At 43.6% G+C, this 15,115-nt stretch overlaps 1 protein-coding gene across 6 annotated transcripts in view; it reads left to right on the forward strand.

Annotated features, from left to right (window-relative positions):
• The first annotated feature begins 1,307 nt into the window (after positions 1-1,307).
• Positions 1,308-15,115, forward strand: part of SEC31B (SEC31 homolog B, COPII coat complex component) — a 35,240-nt gene continuing 21,432 nt past the window's right edge. For 2 of the 6 annotated variants that reach the window (XR_010367335.1, XM_064430653.1), the window contains exons 1-9: positions 1,309-1,386; positions 5,692-5,780; positions 7,780-7,903; positions 8,706-8,901; positions 9,665-9,760; positions 10,838-10,978; positions 11,466-11,608; positions 11,845-11,944; positions 13,870-14,031. Coding sequence is in view for 5 of the 6 variants with exons in the window: in XM_064430653.1 (XP_064286723.1) it covers positions 5,702-5,780; positions 7,780-7,903; positions 8,706-8,901; positions 9,665-9,760; positions 10,838-10,978; positions 11,466-11,608; positions 11,845-11,944; positions 13,870-14,031 (1,041 nt within the window). In the remaining variant the exon portion in view is untranslated. Of the gene's footprint in view, positions 1,387-1,648; positions 1,702-5,283; positions 5,440-5,691; positions 5,781-7,779; positions 7,904-8,705; positions 8,902-9,664; positions 9,761-10,837; positions 10,979-11,465; positions 11,609-11,844; positions 11,945-13,869; positions 14,032-15,115 lie in introns of those variants that run through there. The other 4 variants (XM_064430649.1, XM_064430651.1, XM_064430652.1 and 1 more) reach the window with 4 other exon arrangements.

Below are 15,115 nucleotides of genomic sequence, written 5' to 3' on the forward strand. Positions count from 1 at the left end.
ATATTAAGCTCCCAAATTTGTCCAGCTCCACTCTAACATGAGGGTTTTTCCCTCTTGTTGCTGGAGGAGACTACCTTTAGTACTAATTTACAGTGAATCTTCTCTCAGCTCTGCTGTGCTGTGCCGTAACCCCCCTGTTCAGTTGCAGGAGTGGGTGATCACAGAAAGCTGAAGGCTTGGGCTGCTATAGGTGCTTCCTGTAAACTGGGTGCTGTGCTCTGCTCTTGGCACCCTTCACAGCTCATAGTTTTGTGCTTTAAGAGAAGCAGGTATATACAGACAGTGATTCATGGTTTTTCCATCTGTATTAAACCCTATCAGATTTTAAACCCCAAATTCTAAAGAGACTGTTAGCTGAGTTTTTAAGGAGTTAGGTGAAAGGAAATTATGAGATTGAATGCTAGAACATAGTTTTATTTGCACTTAAATATTTATAACTCCTTTGGAGGTGCTGAGCAATCAACATTCCTCATAGCTTTTGTTAGCTGTCACCTTCTCTTCTTGTTACAGAAATGTTTGCTTTTAAATTATAGTCAATGATGTTTTATCTCAGAAGGGTTTTCAGGCATTCTTTATGAGCTGGGGGACCTTAAAACTGAATTCTGTTTTGCAGGGCAAAACACTCCTTAGGGATGCTTGAGTCGAGAATTACCATTCCACAGCACTTACATGACAGCACTGTATGAAATGTTATGAGAGTTGTAAGAGTCTTCAAGTAAAAAGAAGGTGATCGGAGCAGTAACAGGAGCTTTGGTGTGTGTGACAGTGTCGCACTTGCACTGAGGCAGGGCTAGGCCCATCCAGCTCATTGTGCAGCGTTCCAGTCCTGCTTTGGGGATTTCCAATCCCAGTTTGTTCTACACAGTAGCTTAATTATGGTTTTCATCCATGGGGATGACATAATGGGTTTGACAGATATGGCTCAGAAATCCTAAAAAAATTAGTTTGTAATGTAGGCAAATTTTTTCTTAAAGCAGGAGAGATGCAAGAGAAGAATGCCTGGGTCCTTCTGCTATTGTTTCCTGGCAATAAAATACTTTCAGAAAAATACATTCCTTTCCTTTCTGCACACCCTCAGGACGCATTACATGTGTAGCTGAGGCAAAGTTCTGAGTGGGTATGGCAGCCGCAGCAGAGCACGGCTGCAGCAGTGGGGTCCTTGGCCGCCGGGGTGAGCCCTCCGGTAGGGATGGACGGGCCGATGCAGGTGCCTTCCCGCGGGTGAAGGAGCGGCGGGGCCGGGCCGGCCGCAGCAGCGGGGCCGGTTCCGGGCGCGGCGCCGCGCAGGCGCGGCGGGCGGGGCGGGCGGCGCTCCGGGCTCCCCGCGGCCACCGTCGGAGCGCCGGGCTGCGGAGCGAGCGGCGCGGGAGGCACGGCAGCCAGCCGGTAAGGGCCGCCCGCCCCCCGACCCGGCCCGGCCCGGCCCGGCCCGGCCCGCGGCCCTCGCACACCCAGCCGGGCTGGCCTGCCCGCCGCGCCCCCGTCCCCCAGCCCAGGGCTGCTGTGCCGCCCTGTCTGCCTCGCTGTCCGGGCTCCGCTCCCGTGGCCCGTCCTTGCCCCGGCAGCCTCGGCTCCTCTGTCCCGTCTCTCCTCCGCCGGCCGGCTGGCGGCGGGCGGGGAGCGGCCGCGGGATGGCGGCTGTGTGAGCTGGGCCGCGGGGAGGCCTCTGGCGTAGCCTGTGTCTGACACCCGGTGTCCGAGGTCAGGGCTTTCCTTAGACCCCCGCTCTTTCTCACTGTCCCACGGGGTAATGCTGTTGTGCGGACAGGCACTTTGAGACGTGTGTGCACTGTGCCTGAGCAGCGCTGTGCAGTGGGCAACAGCTTCTGGAACTGCGCAGAGCACAAGAAGTTTCTTTATATACCGCTGGAGCTGTCATGGAGGAATGTGCTGAGCCCTGCCCTGCAACAACCCCACCTTGCACGCACCAGTGATTAGCTGAGATTAGCTGAGTGTGTCTCTGCCTTCTGTAATCGGGGTTTATAATAAGCACATACGAGAACAGCCTGGCTGTGGGCTGTTGGGGAGCTGCAGAAGGAGCATGTCATGTCAGAACAGTGCAAATGGAAGGGGCAGAACAGAGATTTGAAATCATCACTGGGATGTGGAAACTGTAGGAACAGTTTGTGTCTTAACCATTGTGTCATAGCTGGGGGTGTTTTTTCAGGTCTTAGCATGTCTACTTGTCACCTGGGTGACCTTGGACAAATCTTTTTTGTTCTGCCCAAGTTTCACTTTTTAGCTAAATGTGGGGAGATCAGCCTATCAGGTCCTTTGTGTGCACTGCTGGAAGTCCAATATCAGTAGGAATAGAGAGGAATGATTGGGTGTCCAGTGGCAGGAGGAGGACTGGGAAAGTCAGTGGGAGGGGATTTCTGGTTGACAGTATTTGGGTGGTGCAAGAGAGAGAAGGCCTCACTAGAGTGCTATCAGGGATAATTATTATGACAGCTTTGAGGGTCAGTTAGCTCATACAACAACCACAGTCTTATTATAGGGTACTGTAAAGCCATAAGTATTTCAGGTTAGTAAAGGTAGAAATTTTTGCCTCTTGAGAGCATTGTTTGCATGGTCTAATGTAATTTGGGAATCTTCACTGTTTAGCTTCATGCTCTCTATTTCTCAGTGGTGAGCTGTGCTCTGACCTGTCAGGTTTTGCTTTGTGGGCATTCTTACCCTTTAAAGTCTGTGCAGGAAGCCATGTCTGAGGAAAGCTGTGGGGAATTGCTGCTTCTGTCCACTCCCTTTGGGGCTGAGATTCATTAATCTATTAGAACTGTAATCGGATGGATGTCTGTAGAAGAAGGGTGAGGAATTGTCATGATTAATTAATTAGAAGTCCTGAGAAAAGCATGGGCTTTCTTGGAAGTCTTAGATGCTATTTTGAGAGATGACAGCAGGTGGCAACCTCTCCCTAAAAATTGTGCTGTGGAAGAGTTCAATACTCGCAAATTTTTCTCAGGCAGACAGAAGAGTTTGCTAAAGAAGGGTTTTTTCCTTCTTTAAGGATTATGAGTCCTCTCCTGGATACAGATATGCATAGTGTATAGAAGGATCACTTCTCTAAAAGTAAGACTCAAATCAGGCGTTTTTTTTCCCTTTCAAACTCAGCTCACTGTCAAGGAGGGGGTGCTGCTCTATCTCTGCAGATCCTCAGCTGCAGTGGAGCTGAGCTGCTCAGATGTTCTCAAGAGACAGTGTGATACATGCATCCTCTGTGGGCCTCCTCAAGTCTGCTGGAGCCACTGCTGGTTTGCCTTTAGGGCCAGGGACACAGTGAACCTCTTCAGTACTATGATCCAGCCCTCTGCAGTTGTTGTGTTGACATTGAGCCACTCTAAATGGAGTGATGTTTGCTTTCCTCCATTTGGGTGGGTTACCATGACCAAGACACTTTACCTTCGCATTCTGTCCTGACTTAAGTTTGTGACAAGAGAGCACTAATGTTCCAGTAATTGACTTTCTATGTAAAATGCTCTATTGATAAGAAAAGCCAAACAATTGATCAATACTGTTCCACACAATTTTTGCAGCTTATCTTTATTTGCACATTAAATGTAAATTATTTCAGCCATGCAGTCAGTCCAGCCCAGAAGTAAGGAGGGGGAGCTTGTGCCATTTACCCAACTAATTTTGTGATAGTTTTATTCTTCACTGAGTCCTTACCAATTAATTTCCTGTAGGGAAGAGGTCTCTTGGCCATTGTCTACTGATGTTCACAGGGAAGTTGTCCTCTCAGAAGCCAAGAAGCAGTGAGGCCTGAGTGTACAGCCAGCTCCCACAACTGATAGATTGTAATTGGAGGAGGAGGAGGCCAGAAAGGGACTTGTAAAGGAACATACCAGCTGTCCTGTCCCCCATAGTGGGGGAGTCAGCTAGAGCCTTGTGCAATAGACTGTTGCCAGAAGATTCCCCTAAGTTCTGTGGATATTTTCACTTGCCTCCTCCAGTGAAGGGGGAAGACCTGGACAGGGTTTCTGCAGTAGTATGGGAGGCATGAGTAGGTACTGGAACATCTTGAGAGATGCACCACAGAGAAAGTGTGGTGGACGCCTAGCGAGTACCCCACAAAGTGTGTACTGGAAGATTGGGAAGTAATCTTTAGAGATTTGTTATGGTAATGAGGAGATGACCTTTCCACCTCTATTCATAGGGGGCATGAAGAAGTAGTTGCACTTTTTTTAATTGTACGAGAGTTCTGTTCAGATTCTGTTGGGCCTTAACTAAGTTGGGATAAGCTTAATGTGTGAATAGCAGTTGGAAGTTTGAGCTTTGGGAGATACTGCTGCAGAGTAATGCTAAAAAGCATTAAATAGATTCTAGTCAATCAGCATATCCTAATAGTGCATGGGGGAGAGAGAGAGGATGTCCTTAACTTCTGACTCGTGGGGCAGAAGAAACCCTAAAAAGAGGTGTAGAATTCTTAGCTGGGAGGTCCAAGCCCAAGAAGTAATGCTGACCAAACTTCCCCCTTGTGTGGGCCCCGGGAGGCCACAGTTTCTTATAAGCCCTGCGTCTGAGCAGAGGGCCATGTGATGCAGGTTGTGGTTTACACAAACAGTGTCAAGTAACCCGGAGAGGTTAATCACAGCAAACTGACAAGATGCAGAGGGTTTTGCTGTGCTGCCTGCTGACAGTTTTACTTTATTCAGCATGATATCATCTCAGCATACAGTTCTGTTTAGCTAGAGTTAAAAGACTGCAGTGCAGCCAAGCTCGAAAGTTTAGGCACTGCTCATAAGAGTGACCCCACCAGCCTGTGAATGTCCACACATCATTTATGATGCTTAGAGGGCCTGTTTGTGCTCAGGGATGGAGCACAGGGTGCTTTCTTCTTAGTAAGGATCCTCCTCACAACAGTAATTATCTGTATTGTATTCAGTTGTTTTTATATTCAGTTTTGCAGCCTCCCCCCTGCCTGCTGTTGATGTTTGATTTTCAATTAACCTGCTACATTGTTGCCCAACTAATCTCTCCAGAGGCATGGGGAAATTTTGTTCCCGTTTTACAGGTGTCACTAGATCTGTCCTGAGTAGAGTTGCTGTCAGTGCTGAGATTGAAACCCAGTAGTTACTTGTGGATTACTTCTTCTCACCTTCTGCCATTTGCTGGCTCAAACAGAAAGTCAAATGATTTTTTTTTCTTTTGTTTTTTAGAGGAGCAAGAACAAAGTACATTAACTGAATTGGCACACAATAGCATTGCACTTTGTTTTCTGTTGCCACGTCACTTTTCTGCTTGGAATTTAGCCTGCCCTGAGATTCCTTCTGCTCCCTTTTTGCTTATGTATATGCTGACATTAGCTTGTTTGGAGAGAGCAACTAGTGCTAGATCCAAATACATTTGTTTAAATTAATTTCTGCAGCTGATTTAAACTAGCCTGCAGTGAAGACTTGAGTATGTTAATTTAGATCCCCTGCTTTTTTCTGAAACTCTCCGGTAATTGGGACATACGAAAAAGAGAGCTATATATGAAACAAAATTTGGGGTCAGTGGGATTTGGGGGGGAGGGAGTTGGTGGGGTTTAATGAATTCTTATATATCCTGATTTATTCCAGTATTCGCTGCCTCAGGAAGTAGCCATTAACTTCACTCTTTTGAGAGCAGTGTGTTCTCATCATGTTTCTGATGTGAATATTTTCACATCAGCGGTATCTCTCTGTTCTAAACTCTGTGTGAAATTTCTTTCAGAGTCTAGAAAATGAAGCTAAAAGAAATTGAGCGAACAGCTGTGCAGGCATGGAGTCCGGCAAACACCCACCCTATTTACCTAGCAACAGGTAAAGTTCTTCACAATTTGTGACTATTAGACTATGAATCACAGACAAATTTCATGTAGAGTTGTACGGGTTTTAGCTTTCAATAGTTTCCACCTTGATAGTCTCTGGAAAACTTACAAGCAATATACCAGAAACATTACAGCTTTTATGTTTTTTTAAAGTAACTGGTGGAGAATTACTTCTGTGCCCAACTTTGACATTTTAAATGTGAGTGATTTTTCAAAGGTTGAATACATTATTTTTTTTATTTATAATTAAGACTCCAACACTGCTTGATGTTCTGCATTGCACACGTCCTATGCCTGTGGGGGGAAAAAGTTAATTCAAGTAAAGTTTATTTAAGGTCACTTGTACTTGTCTGTCTTCAGTCATAATCATGTAGCTTGACAATCAAATACTATAAACCTCTTCTCCCTAAAGTTGCCTGTTAGGTTAACATTCTATTTTCAGTACTTTTGCAAAACCTTAAATTTTATTTTGTTGGTTTTATTAATTAATCACTATGGTTATAGTAATTTTATTTCCTGAAGCAGAAAGTGAGCCTGTTCACTGAGTTGGCAGCAGGCAAGTTTGTCTGTGTGGAGGTGACAGCTCTGGTGGTTTTGTTGGGTTTGCATGGTAAGGCTTTGCTAGCTGGGGTGGCTCCTGTAAGAAGCTGCTGGGAGCTCCTGCCATGTCCCCTGGTGCCATGCCAGCCACCTTCCCAAGGGACCCACTGCTGTCCCAGGCTGAGCCTGGCAGTGCCAGTGCCTCTGGAATAATATAGTTAGCAAGAGGGAGAAAAAACACCATATGCAACTGGAGCACAAGAAATGAGTGAGAATATGGGAGAGACACAATGCTGCAGTCACCAAGGTCCATGCAGAAGGATGGGCTGGAGGTGTTTCAAGTGCCAGAGCAGAGATTCCCCTGCAGACCCTGGTGAAGACCTTAGTGAGGCAGACTCTCACCCCCACAGCCCATGGAGGTCTGTGGTGGAACAGATACCCAACTACAGTCCACTGTGCTGGAGCAGGTGAATTCCAAAGGATGCTGTGGCCCTGTGGAAAGCCCATGCTGGAGCAGACTCTTGGTAGGGCCTGTAGCCCCATAGAGAGAGAGCCCATGATGGAACAGGTTTGCTGGCAGGACTTGTGACCTGTGGGGGACTAAGGTTGGAGCAATCTGTTCTGAAAGACCACCCCATGGTGGGGAGCCACACTGGATCAGTTTGTGAAGAGCTGAAGCCTCTGGGAAGGATTTGCATTGGAGAGGTTTGCAGAGAACAAGGCCAGAGTTTTGGTTGAACCAAAGGTCTTGGCTTCAGTTTGCTTTAGATCAGAAGCTGTGTAGTTTTATAAATTGTACTACTTTTTAATAGTCCTTTGGGCACTTTCCACGCTGTAACCATCCCTGTGGTAACTGGGGGACAGTTTGCCTGGCAGTGTCCCACTAGGCAATGTTAAATCAACTTGCAGCTTTTATTCCATAAGAATAATGAAAAAGAAGGAAGCTACCGGTTTGTGACTGCTAGCTGTCTGGGTTGTCGAGGCATGTTTAGTTGGTTGCAGTTGAAGAACTTAGAGAATGTAGAGTAGCTTTACGAGGTCTGATTAAGAGATGTCATGATTGATGAGCAGTAGGCAGAAGTACTTGGGATGATAACTGTAGCTGGATTTCATTATGTCAGTGCCTTTGTAATTTAGAGAAGAACTTAATATCAGAAGCCACAGTTGCTTGGAGGAGGGTACATGAGTTGCACCTATCCCAAGAAAGAAAGTTATTTGTGTACCAGTAACCTTGGTGATGAGAATTTCCTGAAGAACTTTTAATTTCTTTCAAAGTCTTTGTCATAATTATTGATTCTTTTTTCTGAGGTGTTCAGACATGTCCTCTTTTGAACTGTTACAACACCAGGGTTGTGTTGACCATGAAGAATAGGTTTTCAGTGCCTTACTCTTTTTGTGTCTTGTGCTTTTGATAAAAATGTCCACTTGTGTTCCCCTTGTACTTCTGCTAGGAACATCTGCCCAACAACTGGATGCATCCTTCAGTACAAATGCCACCTTGGAAATATTTGAGGTTGACTTCAGGGATCCCTCCCTGGATATGAAGCAGAAAGGAGCACTTCCTGCCTCAAACAGGTACTGGAAGCTCATACTGATGTATCAATCAATGAAACTGAAAAGGGTTTTCTGGTGCAAAAAAGGAGAGGAGAAGATAATGTTTACAGCATATAAAGTGATCTTTTGAATCAATTGACCTCTTTTCAAAAATGGAACATTTTTGTTGATACAGATCATATTGGGTATAAAAGTAAAGCAGGTGGACTATTAGAGAAATCTGAAATTACTTGTATGGTAGTCAGTCATTAGAGACATTATGTATAATGTGAATTTGCTGGGGCCAACAATTTGCACTGAGGAGACTATAGAGATGGTGAAACTTAACTTTCCAGCTCTTTAAAACAAGATGATTTCTTAGGTTTATCAGTGTAGGTGACATCTGCCCCCAGTTTAAAACACAGCCTGGATTTCTAACTAGCAAATTTTAAAGGGTGTAAACGTATTTTTCAGATAACAGCTCTGGAAATGAAAGCACGTAGATCTCTTAACTAATTTTTAATGAGGTGTAGGATAGAGTTTTTCACCCACCAAATCCTATGTGAGGTCCTAAAAGTTTTAAACAAACAACAAAATAGCCAAAAAAATAGAGACAAGCTCTTCCTTTTTAAATTCCCTTGAAAAGTCATTGGAAGGAAGCTTATTTCTTTTTTTGCATGCAAGAGCCACAGTCCTCTTAAAAGGGAGATGATTGCTTAAAGTGCAGACTGCTGGATATGTTTGATAGGTTGAAACAGGGATGTGAGTTTTGGTAATGAAGAGGGTGTCTTGATTTCCGCCAAACATCATGGCCTATGCCAGCTTTATTTTCTTCTTTTTGTAGGTTTCATAAGCTGATCTGGGGGAACTTTGGGAATGGATCTGCGGAGTGCCCTGGGGTGGTGATTGGCGGGGGGGATAACGGAGTGCTGACGATGTACAGCGCGCACCGCGTCCTGGCTTCGAAGGGTGACCCTGTCATTGCACAGACAGAGAAGCACTCGGGTCCTGTTCGAGCCCTTGACTTCAACCCTTTCCAGGTGTGTAACACTGACATACCAGAGGAAAGTTAATCTCCATGTTAGAAAATACGTTCCTTTGTGTATAGATTCATAAGTAAAGGGACAAGTTTTAACTTAAGAGGCACAGCAGTTGTCACACGAGGCTGGTTTGAGACTCAGATTTGGGTTCTTTTCACAGCTTTGCCTCTGAATTCCCCTGTGACCTTGTTCAAATCACATACCTCTCTATAAAAACATGTCTTGTAATATTGTTACGTGTCAAACCATTGTCCTTTCAAAATTAAAACTTTTATTTTTTTGTTTGTTCAGTTGGTGTTTAATTCAGTGGGGCTCTGATCACATTTGAAAGGACTGCAACATAAATGAGGAGCAAACAGAACCTGTTTCTTGTGGTAGCACAAAGGCAAATGGAAAATTGTCTGCAGCTGGTTGTGAGAAACTTGCATCTTCTCAGAAGAAATGTCCTTGATGCCAGGCAAAAGCTCAGCTGGCCAGAGATGGTGGCTTCTAGGCCTGTGGCTGAATTTCATCGTGATTAACAGCAGCCATCTGCACAAAACAGACAAATTTTAAATGTGTCTGTACTATGCTGCAGTGGATGGCGTGGAGGCCAGAGATGTGCTTGGTTTATAATCCTGTTAGTATCTTTATGCATGCCCATGGCTGTGAAATACAGCTCTCATCTCACTTTGGAAGATTTTGGGGTTTTTGCTTGCATTTATTTTTAAGAAATCTGTGAGCAGGAATCTCAGCTGAGCATTTCCTTTTTTTTTTCCTACAGAATAATCTCTTGGCTTCTGGAGCCAATGATTCTGAAATTTTCATCTGGGACTTGAATAATTTCAGTGTGCCTATGACTCCGGGGACTAAATCACAGGTAAATGAGTTTTCCTCTGGGCAATACTCGTGCAGTTTTGTATCTCAGTAGGCAAGACAAAAAATGTGTGTGGAGACATCCTAGCCTAGTCAGTCTGTGAAAGGGGAATGACTTTGAAGTCTGTCAGGAGAGAGATGAATCAGAAGAGACTGATTGGTTTCATTCTTGGGGGTGGAAGAAGTGTTGTAAAGGGAGGGGAGGTAGACTGGCAAGCTCTGGAAGGATGCACTTTGCATGGATGGGTAAGCTCTTTGTGGATTTGAATCAAGTAACTGACCAGTTTATCTTGTGATCCAGCTGGGGCATGTGTGATGGATTAAGAAGGTTTATTGGACCTTCTCTGAGGAATGAATTTATTTCAGGCTTCAGCTGAGGCTTTTCATATCTCATGAAAGTCATATCCCTAGCAGAGCCAGTGAGCCATTAAATGCATCTTGGCTATTGCTCCCAGATAATATTTCCTGAGTTTGAAGAGGAAGAAGTTTCTGATCTTCTGATGCTTATTGTATTATTCAGGGCAATCAACTCCTGAAAGTAGAAAAATCGTAGTAAACTTCAGTAAAAGCAGGCCAAGTTTTTCTTCCAGTAAGTCTCCTGTTTGTTTCCTTGCCTATCTCCTGCATTGCAGTAGGTACAGTAACAGCAATTAGTCATGAATACTTCATTGTTTTCCGTCTCACTGCACTCCTGAAATGTTGCACAAGGTCATCCTTCCATTTAAGTTCATCTGAGAAGATGGGGTAGAAACATATGTCTGTGCTTAGCTGCAGTTCTCTCTGGAGTGATTTATAACATATTTGGCCAATGTAGAATCCAGTGCCTGTTCCTCAAATGCAGAGGTACTTTTCCAGGTGACATTCCCCTATAGAATTTTACTGTCCACTGTACTCTGAGTAAAGGACTTCCCCTAGTCTTTCTGGTTAGTGCTGCTGGTATTTCCAGTTACTGATCAGCAATTGAAGAGAGGAATCTATGTATCATCAAATCCCTTATCCCTTAGTTAAACTATTGACAGACTCCTGTGAGTGTTCCCTCAGCTTGGGAATAATGGATGTGTGGCCTTTCCTGTCTTGGCAGCCACATGAAGACATCAGTGTGGTGTCCTGGAATCGGCAGGTGCAGCATATCCTGTCCTCTGCTCACCCCAGCGGCAAGGCTGTGGTTTGGGACCTCAGGAAGAATGAGCCCATCATCAAAGTCAGTGACCACAGCAACAGAGTGAGTGGAGAAAAGCTGCATTTCTAACTAGCTTACAACGTGCCACGTGGGACTACAAAGCAGTGGCACAGACTCTTGGGACAAGTGGTTTTATTCTAGGAGCTGCTGGAACTAGTTTTCTTGGAGACATAGCATCAAAGCACCTCTTTTTCTTCTTTCTGAATGAAATGGGGAAACAAGGCCCCTTACTGTTTTTAAAATTCATGCACTCTTGGATTCAGTTTCTGTGTTCACAACTCATTTATGAGAAGCCTCCCAGCTTTCTTCCTAGACCAGCTTTGGACTTTGACTTCTATGTGGTTAGTAGGGGTTTTTTTGCTGTGAAGAGATGGTAGAAATGCTTGCTGCTTGGAGCAAGACATTACTAGATTTGGTTTATGTCAAGCATTCTGGGAGAGTTCAGTACAGAATGACATGGCTTTGGCCCATTTGTGCTATTGCCAACTTGCATAGCTGAATTTTCAGCCTGTGCTATTTTTGTCCCTAGATGCATTGCTCAGGAATGGCCTGGCATCCAGAAGTTGCAACCCAGCTCGTCCTTTCCTCTGAGGATGACCGTTTGCCAGTGATCCAAATATGGGACTTACGCTTTGCTACCTCTCCTCTTAGCCAGCTGGAAGGGCACACCAGGTGAGGACTTGCATGTTGTGTTGCATCTTTTCAAGGCAGACAGCTGGGAGACTGGACTTAGGGGAACTGTGATTTTCTCCTGGGCCTGCTTTCTTTTCCAGATGAATCTGGTTGAAGGTGGAGATGAGAACTAGCATTTCTGAGCCAAGGTGCTGGTGCATGGTGCTTTCTTAGTGACTGGATGGCAGAACAAACTGTACAGGAAATATGACTGATTTCTTTCTGATCTATTTTAGGGGAGTTCTCTCTGTTTCTTGGTGCCAGGCTGACCCTGAACTGCTGTTGAGTAGTGCCAAAGACAACCGGATCTTGTGCTGGAACCCAAGTACGGGGGAGGTATGTAACCACAGCTATCAGTACACATGGTCTGCTTTATGTGGTGTACTTTGCTCTGTGTGTGTCCTTCCCTTTACCCTTGTGGAGTGCCAATGTAATTCCCTCAAGCATGTCTTGTGCACTCTTTCTGAAGTGAATGAGTGTGGTCCATATCCAGAGTGAAATAGGTTTTTGCTGATACATCTTTGTCCAGAGATCAGAGAGGGAAGAAAACTTTAACTTAAAATTTAGTTTCAACTATTTATAATTACTTTTGCTAAGGTAACACTTTAGTGGTCTCTCTTTACATGTGATTCTTCTTTTTCCTTCTCCTAGAGTAGTGAGTTCATTTGGGAGGAAATTTGAAGGAGACCAAGGAGCATATGTTAGAGAGGGTCACTGAGAAGGGAACAGTGTAGTTAAACAATGTGTGTAAACTTTATTTGTAGTAAAGTGGTTTCACATGTATGTGCTTATCTAGCCATGTATCTCAGAATTACCATACTTGGTATATTTAGGTATCACCTGAATTAAAGTGGGGCTATTTACAATTTTTGTTATGCACACCCATTCATTCAGTGCAGAGATCCTGGATAAAACTGAACTTCGGACAATGCAGTTGATCTTGATGATAGCATGGGGAAAGTGCTCTAACAATACTGAGCAAAGTCCAGATGGGAGCCTCAGGCTAGATTAATTTAATGGGGCAGTATCACTCAGTTGCCCACTTTTGCCTTGGAGACAAGGAAAATAATTAATTTGTTTTCCTAAAATGTGTGAAATGCTGCTTTTGTAGTTTCATGGAGTTTGATGCTCATTTTGTCTAGATCTCTAGTGGTTAGAAGAGATTCAGACTCTGAAATGTTCCTGATGTCTAATTTTTACAAAAATATTTTCACTGTCTTTTAGTGGAAAGCTTAAAAAGAAATCAGTGTGGCTGACTTATCTTTGTGCATGCTGCTGTAGATTTGCAGAGTCCAAATTAAAATTAGGCTTTTGTGTATAAACTACTGTTAGGGGGCTCTTACTGACTTGGTACCAATGAACAGCAAATTTTCAAGTGAAAAAGTTGGGAAGCTTTGCAGTATTAAGGATGAATACAGTTATACAGAATGGCTGATCTTGTAAGTTTGAGGGAAGTATTGGTTTCTTTGGGTTTGGGGGATGTTTGGTTTCTTGGGATTTGTTTGTTAGTTTTTCTATTTGGCAATCTAGATTTTAATATAAGCAAATTATATTAATTCACTTCTATCTGGAACAGAAACCACAAATCACATTCCCACAGAAAACGAAGCTTGTTTCTGTAAACCATAGAGGAAATATGTTCATTTTACAAATGGGAGGTTTAAAGTCAAGGCTGTGTTAAGGAGTTGCCCAACATCAGGCAGGAAGTCTGTGAATTGAACTTTGACTTTTTGAATGCTGAACCATAAACTTGTTGGCTGCAATGTCCTTCACAGTTCATGTGCAGCTATTACATTGTCCTCTCGTTCTATATTTTTTTCTTTAGGCTCTTTATTTTCCTTGTCACATTTGTTGCTCCACACTGTTCTTTCTGTTTACGTGTTGTTGCTCATGACACATTCTTGCCTCTTGACTTCTGGTTTTATTGTGTTGTTTTCTGGTGTCTCTCCCTTGGTTAACAACAAATGTGACAATGCTATAATACTCTGATACAGTAGACCTCAGGAAGCAGAGCAAAAGTGACTTTTCACTTTTGGGTTTTGTTCTACAGGCAGAATCCAGTTTAACATGAGTTTTCTGTGACTTTCAGTTTGGTCTCAAGGTGCTATAATTTGGTTGCAAAGGCACCCTTCAAGAAGCAAAAATAAGAGATTTGTATGCAATGGTGACATGTAAATAAAGTGACAGGTTTGCTGGGGGCAAGTGATTTGGGGAAAGCAGGAGGCTGTGTTGTGCTTGTATCTTCTCTCTTTGTGTGATAGGTGGTGTATGAGTTGCCCATTCGGAGTCAGTGGTGCTTTGATGTCCAGTGGTGTCCCAGGAATCCTTCAGTCTTCTCTGCTGCCACTTTCGATGGGTGGATCAACATTTATTCTGTTATGGGCGGGAACTTAGAAGCTCAGCAGAAGACACAGGCTGACAAGGTAAAGTCCTGTGTCCGTGTTAGACCTTGACAGACTGGCAGTTTCTCTTGTGACTGCTCACAGTGGTGGCAGCACACGTGTGTGTAACAGGGTCACCTTTAAGCGATGCAGTCTGTCCCACACACCTGGACCTATGGTTGTATGGTGTGGGAACCAGAAGCTACCTGAGTGGGGGTTTCATAATCCCACCAGATTCCAGAGACCACATTGCCTCTGACAAGGCAATGTGTAAAGAAAGGTGTGTAAAGAAAACCAAGAGCAAGTGCAGTTGTGATGTTAAGATACATTTTATTGTTATTACTGTTAGACTAAAAATAAAGTAGTACACCAGCTTTTCTTGTCCTTAGGTTAACATTAAATACATTGATACTAATTCATAGGATGTTATTCTTCATTAGTTTAGAAGGTAATTTTTTTAAGTGGCTTATAAACCACTATTAGCAATTTTCCTCAAGTCTTTTGACTACAACTTTGAGCATGTTAATATTTTTGATACTGAAACTTATTACTTAGCCAATGAATAGATGAGCAAACTCTGAACAGATTAACTGTCACTACTGTCTAAAATTTTAGTTCTAATCTGGTGTCTAGTCTTTTAATTCCCTTCCTCTGTCCCAGCCAACAAATGCCTTACAATACAGGTTTTAAGAGAATACGTATGAACTGGCTTAAGTGTTATTTATATAGTCATTTACAGCTGACTGAGTTCAGTTTCATAGGATTTGCAAGAGGCAGAAAATACTTTATCAAGCAACAGCTGTGGGAGATTAAGGATTTATTTAACCCATGGAGAATTTTCTTTCTCTGCATTCTTCATGTGCATGCACCATGCTTCCACTGTTCAAAATTGGGGAACAGTAGTGTTGAATAATTCCTGAATAAATTGAATATCAAGTAAGAACACAAGCAGGAAATAATGACAGTTGTGGTGACAGGGAGTTTGTGACCAAGCGGTCTCTCTCTTATGAATTCAGTAGTCTCAGGACAGAAACTCTGTTGCAGACTTGGTTATGTATATTTATTTCTTTAAGGTTTAGGGTGTTTGATCTGTTGGATATAAGCTGTTCCTCAGGAATTATTATTT

Source organism: Passer domesticus, chromosome 8 (assembly GCF_036417665.1).
Source record: "Passer domesticus isolate bPasDom1 chromosome 8, bPasDom1.hap1, whole genome shotgun sequence".
Classification (NCBI taxonomy): Eukaryota; Metazoa; Chordata; class Aves; order Passeriformes; family Passeridae; genus Passer; species Passer domesticus.